A 17,500-nucleotide genomic window follows, 5' to 3' on the forward strand; every position below is an offset into this window, starting at 1 on the left:
TTACACACGTTGAGGATGTTCCTTCTGAAGTCCTGCACCTCAGGGTCCTTCACCAGGTCAAACTCACACACAGGCATACCTATGGCAAAGCCTGAAATAAACACACAAAAAAAACATGATCATGTTTTATTTTACTAAAACATCTCAATTGATTCCTGTCAGTTTAAAAACATTCACCCAACTTTCAAAGCCGTTTGAAAGCATTCATTGTTTTTATTGTTTAACTAATCTGTTTTGCCACTGTTACCAATGGCAAACCCTGAAACAAACCCAGTGCCCTGTGTAAGTAATGGGACAGTGAAGCATGTTTTCTCATTTTGGCACTATAGTCCAAAAGTTTGGTTTTGAAATCAAACAATTACTATGAGGTTAAAGTAGATTTTCTCAGTTTTTATTTGATGGTATTTGTGTATTGGTTTCACCATTTAGAAATGACAACACTTTTTCACCTACGGCAAACCCTGAAACATACACAGAAACAAGGCTCGCTCAATCAGACCATGTTTTATTTTACAAAATATATTAAAAAAAAAATATATATATATATATGTCTGTCAGTTTAAAAACATTCACTAGACATCCGAAACCATCTGAAAGCATTCATTGTTGTTATTGTTTAAACTAATCTGCTTTGCCACAAGGGTCTAACCGATTTCTCTGTTGAGGATCTTCTCCTCCCTGTTGCCAACAGGCTCTATGACCTTCAGGAAGGGCTGAAAGAGCCTGAGGTCACACAACCTCCTTGTCTCGTCGTAGAACTCCTCCCTCTCAGCGTCCTGCGTTACACTGACGAAGATGTACGATGTCTCCTCCTGAAGGGGGGAGGTGAACAAATATATCAGACATCGGGTAATTCTGATCATATACTGTGTGTGATCCAGGGGAGGCTGGTGGAGGTAGAAATCTTTAGATCATGGGCTCATTATGACGCATGTGTGTGATTCCATTCCTCATTCCGTTCCATGCATTACAATGAGCCGGTCCTCCGATTTCTACCTCCACCCCAGCCTCCACTGACGTGATCTTATCATGTGATCATATCACATCGGTATCAGCAGATTATGGCTTGTAATAACAAATAAAAAACAACAAAACAAAAAGTTGCTGTTTCCAACATCCAATTACTTTATATGGTGGAGGAAACTTGGACATCTGTATCGGTCCTGAATTTCCATATGGGTGCATCTAGTAACAGTCGGCGCTCGAACCTAGGTCTCCCACATGGAAGACCCAAGCGCCTATCATTAGACCAAAGAGCACATCCTCAAGACCTGAGGTGCTACTCATCACGAGAGCGGGCGTTATCCCAAACCACCTCTGCTGCCGCTGCATCTCTACCTGTGAGAGGTGGTGTAGTGGGTACTTCCGGGCCTCCTTGAAGAGCTCGTGTTTGATGGTGATGAGGGTGGCCTCGCGGAGACACTCCAGGGTCAGGATCATTCCGTTGGGCAGCAGACAGTCCACCAGGATCCTAGGCGGCATCAGGTGGATGCCCCATAGCTCCCCTGATGACGGCCTGGGGGGCATGTTTGCCAGTGGATCTCCTCACTCACACAGGTCTGATGAATGGTTGTCTCCTGAAGGGCAGACAGCGTCATACGTGAATAATGTTTATGGCCCATACAATACAACACAACGAAATGGAACAACTCAATAAATTACAACTCAATAAAATACAGTGAAGGAGACAAACTACGAACCATCAATCTATAATAATTATCTATTGATAAATCAGTATGACCTGATAAGAAAACAGCATACCTCTTTTATCAGGAGGTTGAGAGCACACCGCACTACAGTGCTACACTACAACACTGAATACTATTCTCTGCTGACATCCTCACTCCCTTCTGTTCAGAATTAATTGTAACCCCACTCATTGTGCATTGGCTCTCTCTCTCATAAACATTTCTCTGGGTCATGAGTCTGTGACGAAAAGGAGATTCTTGAACAGAACGTCAAGCCATCAGTCAAGGAGCTGAAGCTGGGCTGAAAAAGGGTCTTCCAACAAGACACTTCCTTCTGTTCAGAATTAATTTTAACCCCTCTGATTGTGCCACCTACCCCGTTATAACTTCATTGTCCATCACCCAAAACAACAGACAGCCTACACCAAGGACAAAGTCGATAAAGCTGTGCGTTCTGCTTTTCCTCCTCTGGACCTTGACGACTCCACATCATTAGGGGAACCATGAAATTTGAGGTATACCAGGAGATTCTTCAACAGAATTTCAAGCCATCAGTCAAGGGCTGGGCTGAAAATGGGTCTTCCAACAAGACAACAACCAAAAGCATTCAAGCAAATCTACCAAAGAATGGCTCAGGAGAAAGAAGATTTGTGTTTTGGATTGGCCAAGTTAAAGTTCTGACCTAAATCCAATCGAGATGCTGTGGCAGGACCTGAAACGGACAGTTCATGCCAGACACCCCTCAAACCTCACTCAATTGGCTGAGTTCTGTAAGGAGGAGTGGCCAAAAATCCCTCAAAACAGATGTCAGAGACTGATTAGTGGCTATACGAGACGTTTACTCCAAATTATCGCTGCTAATGGAGGTGCCACAAGCTATTGACTGAAGAGCTTCACATATTTTTGCACACATTAAATCTGAGTTTTTGTTAAATAAATCACTTTTGTTAAATAAACAATGAAAATATATCATATTTTTTAGTTTGTGTCCTTTATTTGGAATGTCTATTACAAATTGGGGTTTACATTTACAGCATTCAGATAAAGATTTAATAAAGATTTAATCAGTTCATTTTAAGATTTTATACAAAAATAATGACCATCCCTGTAGGATTCAGGCAAACTTTCAAGCAGCACTGTATGTCTTCCGACATCCAATTATAAAACATGGCTGCGAACCCCTGACTCAAACCCCCCCATAGGTAGGCTACATACAGAATGAGCGGGTGGAGGCTGGGTGTGTGACGACCACACAAAACCTATTCTCGGTAGCCAATACAACCATGCCACAACTATTGATCGGTATTGATGATCCTCTGTCCCTTGAACATGTGACCTGTCACCTGACGGACAGCTGCACCGTTCGATTTAAGCGTGCCTCGTCTGAAGTAACGCTACGCTCCATTTCATGTCACCACATCAACGCGCCTCCGACATGTTTACTCCTTTAACACACTGTGTGTGTGTGTGTGTGTGTGTGTGTGAGTGACACTGTGTGTGTGTGTGTGTGTGTGTGTGTGTGCATGTGAGTGACAGTGTTCGTGTGTGTGTTGTGTGTGTGTGACACTGTGTGTGTTTAAGTACACTGCAATACTGTCCCACACAGGATGGGCAACACTTCCCAAGATGACTCATCACTAAGCTAACAGTACGTTGCGACACTGTGATGGGAACAAGGTCTATGTTGTGGTTTAACAATGATGACATCGTGTTATGACCCTCAATGTCCTGGTCCAGTATGGGCAACACTTTATGGCTAACTGCTAAGCTACTGTATGTGTTTAACATACAACACGCTATGTTAAGACACTGTGTTGGGAATAAGGCCCATGTTGGGGTTTAAATGACATGTGCTATGGCCCTCAATGTCCACGTCCACCACACGGGGCAACCCTTTATGACTAACTGCAAAGCTATATGTTACGACACTGCGGTGGGAATGAGCCCTACGCTGGGGGTTAACGATGATGACACACTGTTTATGGTTTATGGCCCGTCAATGTTCATTTCAGAGTGACCCACTGGGTCCTCCTGAGGAGGCGGTGAGTCACACAGGAATGACTGGACGTGATCTGTTGTTTTCCTCAGCTCCACACGAAGTGGAGTGAGTGAGGCCAGTTAGCCTGAGATGCCAGAGTACATGACTTAACAGGGCTGGACCCTTCTTCTTCTTAACACTGGGAGAATAACAACAAGCAGTGTCATGTGGTGTTCATATGCCACTGACTGAGTCAGGGGAGGCTGGTGGAGGTAGAAATCAGAGGGCGGGCTCACTGTAACGCATGAAATGGAATCAGGAACGGTATCAAACATGTGTGTATCCAACATGTGTAGCTGGTGGAGGATACCATTCCCTATTCCATTCCATGCATTAAAATTAGCCTGTCCTCCAATTTCTACCTCCACCAGCCTCCACTGACTGACTGAGATATGATGACGACTACATACAGTCAGCAAATAATTTCTTACAGTCAAGCTAAAGATATCAAACGAATAGCTGTCATGAAGGCTAGCTATGCAACTCATAGGGTTAGTTCTCAGACCTAGGCCTTGACTAAAAAGCATGGAGAATCTCTATTGAAAGTGTGAGTCTAGGACTTAATCTGTGTCCGGGAAATTGGCCAATAGTGAGATCAGTGGAGGCTGGTGGAGGTGAAAATCGGAGGACGGGCTCATTGTAATGCATGGAATAAGGAATAAGGAATGGTATCACTCACACAAATGAGGAATGGTATCAATTTGATACCATACCATTCCTCATGCCGTTCCATGCATTACATGATTCCGTTCCATGCATTACATTGAGCCCGTCCTCCGATTTCTACCTCCACCAGCCTCCCCCGATATCATCAAAAGACCCTATGGCCTGTACTAATACAATAGTGGTGGCTGTTGAGGGGAGATAGTAACTGCTCAATCTGTACTGGTAGCCATCAGGAGAATGTGAGGCTGATGAGGAAAGCTTCCTCAAACTCAGGATGTGGAGAAAGGAAACCCCGGCTATCAAACCTACTTTGAATGCAGAACAATACCTGGCTGGTAGGAAGAAGCTTAGTGCAGTGACAGTGTCATAACGTTTGATTGGCTTCACAACGGAAACATTACCATGCTATGTAGCCTACTTAAAATGGAGTAAAGTGTTGTCTAAAGATAGAAGGCGACTTGGGGTTGGGGATTCAATAAACAAAAGATTACAGCGATTTCTTACCTTAAAGAGCTAGTCCGATTTTGTGTTGACAGTTACACCCTTCATGTTACTCATTGTCTCCAGACATTGTTTTGACACCCATCCGTGGTGTTGATGGCATTTTCTGTTGTTTTGAAGACAGTTGTCGTGACACATTGACATTCATGACATGAGAAATTCTACTGATGCACATTATTGTAGCGCCAGCTAACAGGAGAAACATGATTCAGGGGGCTCGAGCTAGGTCGCTAAACAAGGGAGTTGACAAATAGAAATAACCCGTAGCTAGCACTACAATGTTTGTTATGACAGCGAGGAAATAAGATAACATTGTATCGCCGTCCATCCACACACAGACTGTGTTTGTGTAGCAGACAGCGGGTTAGCTAGCTAGCTATACAGCAGTACCACATACACACATTTATTCTACAAAAAAATACGATGAACATAAAAACAACATGAAAACATCCCGTTAGCTAGGGGCGTCTGACCTTTCCAGTTACTGTTACCATACGGAGTTCATCGGTGGCTGTCTTGTTGTGTGGCTAACTCCAGACAGCCGCTCCTCTCCTCCGCGGCAGACCGCTGCTCCCTCTCCCACTGGTCCTGCACTCCAGCGCCAGGCTTCAAGCTACCCACGACACGGGCAGTTTCTCCATAGCAACCACAGCGATCCTCTTCCTGTCTTCTTTCACTTTGACAGCTCAGATGAATTGAAATTGAGCGTTACCAAAAAAATACGAATGAAACGCATGACGACGAGGTCCATTCAACGCAGTTCGGTTGCTGTATTGCTGTCTACTACGGAATCGTTGTCCCCAGTCAAATAGACGGGACAAATAGCTACAATGTTTCTGCTGAAACTATTTCTGACACTATGATGCGACAGTGTAGCCGCTCTCTGCACCGGTGCGAGGCGACGTATTGAGCCAATCTTTTACATCAAGTTACTACATCGCGATATCTTTGACGAGAGTTATTCCATCGCTTTGATCACCAACCTCGCCCATGTTACAACCATTGATACACATTAGTTACAGCTCATAAACATGACAAGGGAAATATATTACTTTATTTTATGCGGACCTACTCATCCTCTGTGTTATTTCAGAATTCACAATAAGTGAAATAGACGGTAAAACCCATGGCATGAGAACCTGTCCGTCCATATCAACAAAGGTGCATGAACTGTCAATATTTACAATACAAGTTGTCATAACTCTCAAACACACCGATGATTGACATGGATATTATGTAGTTGAGGAGCTAAAATATTATAGTATTCGTTTGTTTTTTTTTCTTTTTTTTTTTAATTTAACCTCAATACAGCGTTCTCCAGCCCAGACAGACACCTGTCATTTGTCGAAAAGGTGCAGTCATTTAATTTAACCAGTGGGCTACATTTAATTATTATTAAACATTTTTTTACAAGTTTGGCTACTTGCCATTTCACATTCCTAAGAAACTGTGTTTTAATTTATTCAACTAAACATTTCGATGTATTCAACAATGTAGCCTACGGTTTTGGTTTAAATGTCCAACTACGATACATTTTCGAGGACGGTTGATTAGCATTGATGTTTCAGCGCAAGTGAAAATGGACTGTACCAAGAAGAGAGTCACAGGCATAAAATACACTTCTCTAAAATACTCAATTTTCCCTTGGTCTCTACCTGTCGAACACCATCTTAATGTGGTAAAGTTTTACAATAATCGCGTTGCGAATACTCGTATATTTTCCAATTTGTTTGCTTAGTATATTTCTCCCCTTACTCTTGTCACACTGATAAAAACACCCCTCCTGTCTACTCGGTCTTCGCGTCTGATCCTGAGCTCGCTCGAAGTTGGCGGAGGGATGCGATCACTGCGATGATGGCGCTACATGTCAAGAACAGGGATGCTTATTATCAAAGTGCAGATTACTACAGAAATTACAGTTCTCAGCCTTTGAACTACGGGGATGGAAGCCATTTTTTCGCCCGGTTACCAGGTAAGAAAACGGTGGCATTCATCGCACCCAGGAGCCGTGACAGTGCGAATAGATGGATGCATTCACAGCATCTGAAAATGTGAGCAGTTGAGTGCAACATGCTGATTGAAAAAGGTGTCAGACTTCCTTCGTTCTTTTTATCGTCCGTGTAGTTGTTAAAAAAACGAAGAGCGTTTAATTGCTTTGAAGAGAGATCAATCGTAATGAAATTGAACCTGAACATTTTCATTTTTTTTGCGAAAAGCTCTTCATCCTTCTCAGTGATAATTGATCCTTCCTGCCAAAAGGCCAAGTTAACCTGAGTTACCTGGTGTCTCTCGCTCTCCTTTTCCATTCCCGGTGCAACCAGGTGTGATGTGATTCTGTGATGTCAACCAGGTGTTATCTATATAGTGATTGTCACATCCGTAGGTGTAGAATAAGATGGACAATTGAACAATGGCAAAATCAGAGGAGTGCAATGAAATTAAATCAAACACTATTTACATTGCACATTTCATGAACAGATGCAACAATGCTCTTCTTCACAGGAACATTTGAAATAGTCAGGAACCAGGAATAGGAAGCCAAAATCTCATCTCTCAAATAGTCTGATTTAGTGAGACTATTATAGTAATAATATGCTGTATTGTACTGATACTGTGGCTGGTATGATTGGGAAACATGTTTCTCTCATGGTAACCGTCCCTGCAGTCTCCCTGCATTCAAGGGCTAGCCATGCAGAGGTTGTCAGTGCATGAGGCTCACTCCGTTCTCTATAATTAATGTGGCAAAGAGAGAGAACACAGTCAGAACCTATTGCAGTGACATTTCCACTGTGTGTGTGTGTGTGTGTGTGTGAGTGACACTGTGTGTGTGTGTGTGTGTGTGTGTGAGTGACAGTGTTCGTGTGTGTGTGTGTGTTGTGTGTGTTGTGTGTGTGTGTGTGTGTGAGTGACACTGTGTGTGAGTGACACTGTGTGTGTGTGTGTGTGTGTGTGTGTGTGTGTGTGTGTGTGTGTTGTGTGTGTGTGTGTGTGACACTGTGTGTGTGTGTGTGTGTGTGTGTGACAGTGTTCTTGTGTGTGTTGTGTGTGTGTGTGTGTGAGTGACACTGTGTGTGAGTGACAGTGTGTGTGTGTGTGTGTGGTGTGTGTTGTGTTGTGTGTGTGTGTGTGTGTGTGTGTGTCTATCTAGCAAGATAGTCAACCGTCTGTGTAACACTTCCCTCATGAAGTTAGGAGTGTTGTTGTTCTCGGTTCAAATACCAAACCATGCGTCTGTTTATATATTATGCACAGTAGATACAACATTAGACGCAGTTCAAGACCTTACTGTAGTTCAAGTTTAAGTCTTGACTTGACTTTATTTTCCATTTTGTGAGGCATCAGAAACATAGGAATTATTGGTCTAAGAAATAAAAATAAAAACCATTGCTAGATTTGCCCTGACTTTTCTTCAGGACCTGCATTGTTGCCCTGTAAATAATTGGGTGAAGTTGCTCCTAGGATCTGGTCTTGAGTCAGTTTTGTGTTATTTCCAACCAATGGTCAAGGTAAGGACTTAAGAACGGCAAGCTGATCCTAGATCTCCACCCAGAGCTATTTCTACCACCAGAGCCATGTCTCAGCGGTGATAGCTGTGTGCCAGGGGAGGCTGGTGGAGGTAGAAATCGGAGGACGGGGCTCATCGTAATGCATGGAACGGAATGAGGAATGGCATCGAAGATGTTGGAATGGTATCAAACACAACGTGTTCCTCATTCCATTCCATGCATTACAACGAGCCCGTCCTTCGATTTCTACCTCCACCAGCCTCCTCTGCTGTGCACCCAGGATGTTGGAGGAGGACTTCGACCTTGAGCTGCTGTACAACTCTATGATTATTATGTAGGTTCCCTCCTTCCTTCCTTCCCTCCTTCCTTCCTTCCCTCCTTCCTTGGCCTATTTTGGGATTAGAAGCAGTATTCTCTCCTGGATTCAGGTTGGTGTCTTTGCTGCCCTGTTGTGGGCAGGAATGACAGGATAGCATACTACTGTACTGCAAAGCTAAAATGTCTTATCGGGAGTTTTTTTCTTTTTTTCTTTTTGTCTTTTATTACACTGTCACTGCAAGAGCCAAAATAGATGTACTGACATTGTTGGAGTGATGTGTCTTATTGGATTCCGGTATGCACTCTTGTATCTGATTCTTTGAGCCTTTACAGATGTTTACACTAGCATGCACTGTAACCTATCTGAATAATACCACATAATAGAATAGAATGGAATAGATATTATGTTTTTCCCCCACGGGTGGAACTTCAGGTGTTTGTGACATCGATGTAAACATTGTGGGCAGAGTGTTTTCTCCAGAACCGCCTCTCCTCTCCGCCTCTATCAGGAGTCATATAAAAGTTCCATCGACAGCACCGTAGCATGCCATTGACTCGGTGTCATCGCCTCGGTGGCCGGGAGGCAGAGAATAACATCCCGCTGTGTTATTTTAGGTCTGTGAATCACTGTTGTCGGGTCTTTCTCTCTCTGTCTCTCTCTCTCTCTCTCTCTCTCTCTCTCTCCGTCTGAGTTAATACAGCGGAAACATCCAGCACACACAACCACAGCTGCTGACCCAGCCCCCCTACCACCCCCCCCCCCCCCCCCCCGCCCCCAAGCCTCCATCTCAACACCAACCCTCCACGGCAACCCCCACCTCAACCCCCCAACTCAGCCCTCATACAGTATGCCGGGGAAAATGTGGCCCACGATCACCACTCATGAGTGGGTAATATGTAGCGAGCTAGCCAGCCATGCGGGGAAGGCGTGGGTCTGTTGGAATCAGCCCCCTACGTCCAGAGAACGCTTGAGGAACTTGTTGTTGTCTCAAGGATTAGGGCAACTGGGCTGTGTCGTTCTACCGCAGGGGAGGCCGGTGGGGGTATAAATCTGTCTTCTCTCTACAATTCATTTCCTTTCCCCCCGGGGATAAATTGTTTTCCTTTTAGCTTAATGTCACTGACAAATGCTTATTGTGTGGTTGAATTAACACATTCATGACCGATGGCGTCGCCGCCTATTACAGTGGTTGCTCATGCTGTGAAATTATAATCATACCCAAACACATTGCATCTTGAGCCTATAATAGTCCTACGCTTAAGGATGAATAGGATTTCGTCTAAGTCTAAATTTAGGTGACACTTTATCTGGTCTCGGCTCCTACAGGTGGAGGTAGATGGTAATTTATCAATCATTAAACTGTTTCACCTAACCACAGTCTGTAATCCTAGCCCTTTTCCCTAACCTCTACCTTAAACCTGACCCTGCTTCTCGAACCCTTGTGTGCTGTTGCAGTGGATCAGGGGAGGCTGGTGGAGGTAGAAATCGGAGGACGGGGCTCATTTTAATGCATGGGATGGAATGAGGAATGGTATCGAACACAGCGTCCTCCAATGTCTACCTTCACCAGCCTCCACAGCAGTGGATGGCAGTTGATGCGTGAACAGTGTATGCCGTTTAGCAGACGCTTTTTTCCAAAGCAACTTACTCTACAGGGAGTGTATAAAATGTGAGTGTATACCCTATGGTCCCAATGCAGGGAATCGAACCCACAACCTTTGCATTACTCTGCCAACTGAGCCACACAGAATGTTGATAGTCTACAGAGACTGGAGCTATCAACATAAACATGTAGCCTGGAGGTTAGAGAGGCCGGCCTGTAGCCTGGAGGTTAGAGAGGCCGGCCAGCAGTCAGGTTGCTGGTTCGATCCCCACTCCAGGAGGGAGCCGGATGTGAGCTGGTGACTGGAACAGAATGAGGAATGGAGGGTGCCTATCCAGGTGCCTACCACTGCCGTTGTGCCCTTGAGCAAGGCACTTAACCCCTAACTTCTCCAGAGGCACCGGAAATATGGCTGACCCTGTGCCCTAGTCTACAGAGACACCCTGGGGGTGTGCCGTGTGTTGTCTCAGAAGTGGGGGTGTGCAGTGCGTGTGTGTTGTTTCGGGGGGGGGGGTGTGCAAAAAATTACATTCCGAGAATTGATGAGAATTGATTGTATGGCAAATAAACAGTCTTTCTTTTCTTTCTTTCTAAAAAAAGCTTTGTGTTTGTTGGTATTTACCTCTCAGGATCGGAACATATGCTGAAACCTCCACTGGGCTTGTTCCAACATCATCATCATCATCATCATCAGTCCTTTCAGCCCATGGCCCCCATGCCCCCTCCTACACAGACCCTGGGACCCCCCCCTCCAGTGGTGGTCGCCCCCCCGGACCCCCTACGGTACCCCCTCCCCAGCCCTCTGTCTGCCCCCAACCCCCCCCCTCACCTTCAGTTGGTGCAGAGACCCCCTCTCCCTCCCCCTGGGTCTTGCCCCATCCCTGTCCCCATCCCTGTCCCCATTCCTGTCGCAGCCCCAGGCCTGTCCCCTGGTCCTGGCCATGGCCCTGGTCCTCCGTCCATCCCTGCCCAGGCAGCCCCCAGCCCTCAGCCCCAGGATGAGGACTCTCAGCTGGGGGGGACGGAGCAGGACGCCACCCTGGAGGAACTGTGCAAACCTCTCTACTGCAAACTGTGTAACGTCACACTCAACTCTGCCCAGCAGGCGCAGGCGCATTATCAGGTAACACACACACATGCGCGCACGCACACACACACACACACACACACACAAACGCGAGCACGCACACAGACACACACACACATACGTACGTACACACACACACACACACACATACACTCTCTACTCTCTCTCTCTCTACTCCCCCTTCCCTTCTCTTTCTCTCTCTCTCTACTCTCTCTCCCTACTCTCTCCCCCCCCCCCCCCCCCCTCTCTCTCTCTCTTAACGGTGTCTCTTTGTCTGTGTCTCTCCTCCAGGGTAAAAACCACAGTAAGAAACTGAGGAACTTCTATGCGGGCAGCCAGCAGCCTCCCCCGATCAGGATACCAGAGGTGGTGGAGCCCGCTGCACAGCAGGCCATCAACACACCGCCTACGGAGAACAAACAGGTAAAAAACCTGGCTCAGTGTGGCGGTTTGTGGTTTACGGGCCGAATCCTAGGACTTTTTTTTTATTATTTTTTTTCACAGCATTCACAGCTATTCTGTACCCAGAGAACGGCAGTCAGACAGAGTATGCAGGTCGGTGTGGAAAGCACTTGGCACAATAATATGTTGTTGTTGTTGTTGTTGTTGTTTTTAACTGTTGCAGAGTGTAATCTTGTGGGTCAATCCAGCTTCCTGTAGTGTCAGTTAGGCTGACTCCTTTAGTAACTCTCTCTCTCTTTCTTTCTTTCTTACTTTTCTCTCTCTCTCTCTATTGCCCTCTCCCCTACTCTCTCTCTCTCTCTGACTCTCTCATTTCTTTCTCTCGCTCTCTCTCTTGCTCTCCCTCTCTCTTTCCCTCTCTCTTCCGCTCTCCCTCTCTCTTCCTCCCCCCCTTTCCCCCGCCCTCTCTCTGTCCTCTCTCTCTCTCTCTCTCTGTATCCAGCCAGTGCCCTTCAAGGGTGTGAGCAGGGTGATCCTTGCTACGGAGAACGACTACTGTAAGCTGTGTGACGCGTCGTTCAGTTCCCCGGCCGTGGCCCAGGCTCACTACCAGGGCAAGAACCATGCCAAGAGGCTGCGACTGGCAGAGGCCCAGCAGAACTGCAGCATCCTGTGAGTATACACACACACACACACACACACACACACAGCAGAACATACACAGACGCATACACACACACACACACACACATCCGTAAACACACACACACACACACACACACACACACACACACACACACACACACACAGCAGTAGAGCAATAACATCCTGCTGCAAGTCTGTTGGGTAGTAGTTCTATTCGCCCCCTCCCCACTACCCAGGAAGACAAACAACAGAAGCAACACACACGAGCTGAGAGGACGGCCATAAACACATGAATCCCTACACACATGAATCCATACACACATGAATCCATACACACATGAATCCCTACACACATGAATCCCTACACACATGAATCCATACACACATGAATCCCTACACACATGAATCCCTACACACATGAATCCCTACACACATGAATCCCTACACACATGAATCCATACACACATGAATCCATACACACATGAATCCATACACACATGAATCCATCCAACAGATGGGTCAAGTGATGTCTTCTTGAGAAGAGGTTTGACTCTGGCTGTCTTAAAGGCAGTCGGGACAGAGCCAGTGGTCAGGGAGGAATTGATGAGGGAGGTAAGGGAAGGATGTTGTTGAAGATGGATTGGAGAAGGGGTGAGGGGATGGGATTGAGAGGGCAGGCCATTGCCCAGTTGGATGAGACAAATTTTAGGACTTCATCAGGGGAGAGAGGGGAAATTGATGAATAGTTGTTTACTCCCAAAGACTCTCTGACGAAAACTTAAATATTAATTTGTTATATACTGAAAATACCTAAAACGTGTGTGTGAAGAGGACAGATACATTTTTCACTGAACTTAGTCCTGTGACACTTGTATCTCACCCTGGGGTCACCCTGGGGTCATCGTTGTCTAGGTTCTCAAAACAATGTTTCTGACGCACAACTACTTAATAACACATTACACAGCCAGTATTAGTTGTCCCTGAGCCCCCCCTTAAGGGACATAACTGTGATGTATGTTTAAACCTTCTGTTACATACATTTTAAAACATAAAGTAGTTGGTCACAACAAAGTGTAAGAAATAATATTCAAAACAGGTCAAAACAGATCTATCTATTCACAGGACCAATTCATGTGATTCAGATTCATCGAATGGATGGATGGATGGATGGATAAATGAATTAATTAAATAACGGTATCCATCTGTGTTCCAGAGATTCGTCGGAGTGCCTCCAGAGACGTCAGAGGAAAGAGGGGAGCGAGTACCGTCTGGTGAAGAACCGAAGGACCCCTCAGGTGCCCCCTGCAATGCCTGGTAAAATTTAAAAAAAAAAAACACAGTCAACATTATTGTTATTTTTTCCTGGTAATGTAACTGTATGACATCATCATAACTTCTTAGAAAATCGTTCAGCAAAAACACATTTCTGCAGACAATCTTTTTAACGAGGAGATGAATCCAGCTATTGTCCCAGTCTGGGGCGACTGTAGGCCTGGCTTGACAGGCGTCATTCATTCCGTGTGTGTGTGTGTGTGTGTGTGTGTGTGTGTGTGTGTGTACAGGATCGCTCTGTGATGCTAGTTTGGAGGGCATTGTGACATGGTTGTCCGGTGCTTGTTTGTGAAGGCATGTGACTATCATATGCCCTGTGATTCCTGTTCCCTGCCCAGGCAAACAGCTGCAGGGGACTGTTGCTCTGTTCTGTTCTGTGGTCACATAGTAGTAGTAGCAGTGAGCCGGTGGACGTAGTAATCAGAGCACGGGCTCATTGTAATGCAAGGAACGGAATGAGGAATGGTATCAAAACACATGAGGACGGGCTCATTGTAATGCAAGGAACGGAATGAGGAATGGTATCAAAACACATGAGGACGGGCTCATTGTAATGCAAGGGACGGAATGAGGAATGGTATCAAAACACATGAGGACGGGCTCATTGTAATGCAAGGGACGGAATGAGGAATGGTATCAAAACACATGAGGACGGGCTCATTGTAATGCAAGGAACGGAATGAGGAATGGTATCAAAACACATGAGGACGGGCTCATTGTAATGCAAGGGACGGAATGAGGAATGGTATCAAAACACATGAGGATGGGCGGGGCGGAGTGTATACCGTATGACACTTGTGTAGATATGAGAGGGCTGGAAAGATTTTTTATTTATTTATTTATTTTGAATGTTTTTAGGGCATTTCTGCTTTATTGGGATAGAGACAGTAGAGATTGACAGGAAGGATGGGAGAGAGAGAGGAGGGATGACGTGCAAGATAGGTCGAGGGTCGGAATCGAACCAGGAACCTTGCGATTACGTGGTGAGCGCATTAGTGTGCAAGTTCCGCTCTGAACTATCAGAACTTAAGGTTCCACAGTACGGCTTAAACCTATCCAGTCCTCTCAGATCTACACAAGTGTCTCTGGGATAGGGGATAGGAGCTTGGGGCTGATTAGGAACTCGGGGGAGGGATTGCTCTGGTCTGTGTGTGTGCCAGGTATACGCTGTGGTTTAGGGCCTTTCTCAGTTAGGGAAGTTGAGAAGGTGTCCATGTCGGCAGTGGGAGGACAGGGAGGTTGGTGAATACAAACAAGGGGACAAGGCTTTGGTGTTTGTAAGGCGATACAGGCATCTCTATACCCTGTGGACGTCACACACACACACAGAGATGCATGTACGCATGCACACACATACGCACACACACACACACACACACACACACACACACACGCGCACACACATAGCCACTTGCACAGAGAGAGAGAGAGACACACACACACAAATAGACAAACTCATAAACAAACAGCCTGCTCAGATGGCAGGTCTCAGACTGCCACCTCACACACACGCACGCACGCACGCACACACGCACACACACACACACACACACACACACACACACACACACACACACACACACACACACACACACAGAGAGAGAGAGACAGAGAGAGAGACACACACACACCCAAATAGACAAACTCATAAACAAACAGCCTGCTCAGATGGCAGGTCTCAGACTGCCACCTCACACACACACACACACACTATTTTTTATGTATCCTTTATTTATACTGTACAGGGAGATCTTACTGAGTCTGTTTTACAGAAGAAAGCTGTCAGAACAAGGAACATGGCAACAGGGAATAAGATAAAAGAAACATCTGGACAGACACAATAACACCATATTTCAACAAAATAAAAAAATAAAATAGAAGCGCAGGGGGAGGAAAATGGAAATCTACAAAAGATTGAATGGAAAAAAGAGAAGAATAACAACAATGATATAAACCCTTAAGACAGAAGCACAGCCTAGATTAAAATAAGCAATGTGGATAACAGACAAAAGCAATAGATAGGAATCACACAGCAAAGGACACACTTTTTGTGTGTGTGTGTGTCTCTTTCTCTCTCTCTCCCTCTGTGTGTGTGTGTGTGTGTGTGTGTGTGTGTGTGTGTGTGTGTGCGCGTCTCCTTGTCTCTCTTTTTCAGTTACAATATTCTATGAATAAGTCTGCGCACATTCTCTTGAATGTTCTATTCCAAGATGATTTGGCATGAACGCTAAAAGCCCTTCTCCCAGAAACTGTGGAAGCATGGGGGAACCTCCAAAACGACCCAGCCTTGAGATCTTGTGTGATAATTTCAACTCAAGACCTGCCTACCACCCACACTGGACCCCTTTCAATTCGCCTACCGGCAGAACAGGAGTACAGAGGATGCCATTTCAACGGCACTTCACTCCGCCCTGTCCCACCTCGACAAGACTAACTCTTATGTGAGAATGCTGTTTATTGACTTCAGTTCAGCATTCAACACCATCATCCCCTCCAAACTGATCTCCAAACTCAGGCAACTGGGCATCAACTCCTCCCTCTGCAACTGGATTCTGGACTTCCTAACCAACAGGCCGCAGTCTGTTAGGCTTCACAACCACACCTCCTCAACCCTCACCCTGAACACCGGCGTTCCACAAGGCTGTGTGCTGAGCCCCCTCCTTTACTCCCTCTTCACCTACGACTGCACACCTGTACATGGCTCAAACACCATTGTTAAGTTTGCAGACGACACAACGGTGATCGGTCTCATCAGCAACAACGATGAGTCGGCCTACAGGGAGGAGGTCCAGCACCTAACAGTGTGGTGCAACGAAAATAACCTGGCTCTCAACACCAGGAAGACCAAAGAGCTCATTGTGGACTTCAGGAAGTCTAAAGCTGGCGCACACACCCCCATCCTCATCAACGGGACTGAGGTGGAGCGAGTCACCAGCTTCAAGTTTCTGGGTGTCCACATCTCTGAGGACCTCTCCTGGACCCTCAACACCTCCACCCTGATAAAGAAGGCTCACCAGCGTCTCTTCTTCCTGAGAAGGTACATCTGTCTCCTCAGATCCTGGTGAACTTCTACCGCTGCACCATTGAGAGTATCCTTACCAACTGTGTCACAGTGTGGTATGGCAACTGCTCGGCATCTGACCGGAAAGCACTGCAGAGGGTGGTGAAAACTGCCCAACGCATCACCGGTTCCTCACTCCCCTCCATCGAAGCTGTCCAGGGCAAACGATGCTTGCGTAAGGCACGCAGCATCGTCAAGGACATTTCTCACACAACCACAGACTTTTCACCCCACTCCCCTCCGGGAGGCGCTACAGGTCTCTCCGCACCCGAACCAGCAGGTTCAGAGGCAGCTTCTTCCCTGCGGCTGTCACCCTGCTGAACTCGAACACTGCACCTACCTGACAACCTACTACCCCTGCAACCCCTGCAACCCCTGCAACCCCCCCCCCCCCCACCCGGACAATTGCACTGTCACTCCCCTCCCCTGCTCTTACTCAATACCACTGCTCTTCTGTACATATCTGTCCATAACTGTTCATACTGTTCATAATGCACATATCTTTATCTTTATATTTTTCTTAATACTACTGTTAATACTCTGCACATACTGTACATACCTGTTTATACTGTTCATACGGCATTCCATATTTATATTTATTCTGGTATCTACCTCGTACTGTTAATACATATATACTGCTAGACTGCATTAC

The 17,500-nt window shown here is 46.0% G+C and overlaps 2 protein-coding genes across 2 annotated transcripts in view; one reads left to right on the forward strand and one right to left on the reverse strand.

Moving 5' to 3' along the window:
• The window catches only part of LOC310822991 (phosphatidylinositol 4,5-bisphosphate 3-kinase catalytic subunit alpha isoform-like), a 23,259-nt gene extending 17,593 nt beyond the window's left edge, over positions 1-5,666 (reverse strand). The window contains exons 1-5 of the mRNA XM_083695614.1: positions 5,367-5,666; positions 4,897-4,999; positions 1,339-1,577; positions 650-812; positions 1-91 (exon numbers count right to left, since the gene is read on the reverse strand). The exon at positions 1-91 is cut by the window's left edge and continues 119 nt beyond it. Of these exons, the coding sequence (XP_083551740.1) occupies positions 1-91; positions 650-812; positions 1,339-1,527 (443 nt within the window). The 5' untranslated portion in view covers positions 1,528-1,577; positions 4,897-4,999; positions 5,367-5,666. The remainder of the gene's footprint in view (positions 92-649; positions 813-1,338; positions 1,578-4,896; positions 5,000-5,366) is intronic.
• Positions 5,667-6,744: 1,078 nt separating this feature from the next.
• Positions 6,745-17,500, forward strand: part of zmat3 (zinc finger, matrin-type 3) — a gene marked incomplete at both ends in the record, with an annotated part of 16,825 nt that continues 6,069 nt past the window's right edge. Inside the window, 5 exons of the mRNA XM_083694766.1 lie at positions 6,745-6,865; positions 10,951-11,444; positions 11,700-11,831; positions 12,313-12,482; positions 13,669-13,769. Of these exons, the coding sequence (XP_083550892.1) occupies positions 6,745-6,865; positions 10,951-11,444; positions 11,700-11,831; positions 12,313-12,482; positions 13,669-13,769 (1,018 nt within the window). The remainder of the gene's footprint in view (positions 6,866-10,950; positions 11,445-11,699; positions 11,832-12,312; positions 12,483-13,668; positions 13,770-17,500) is intronic.

The sequence above is a fragment of the Argentina silus genome (assembly GCF_951799395.1).
Source record: "Argentina silus genome assembly, chromosome: X".
Lineage (NCBI taxonomy): Eukaryota > Metazoa > Chordata > Actinopteri > Argentiniformes > Argentinidae > Argentina > Argentina silus.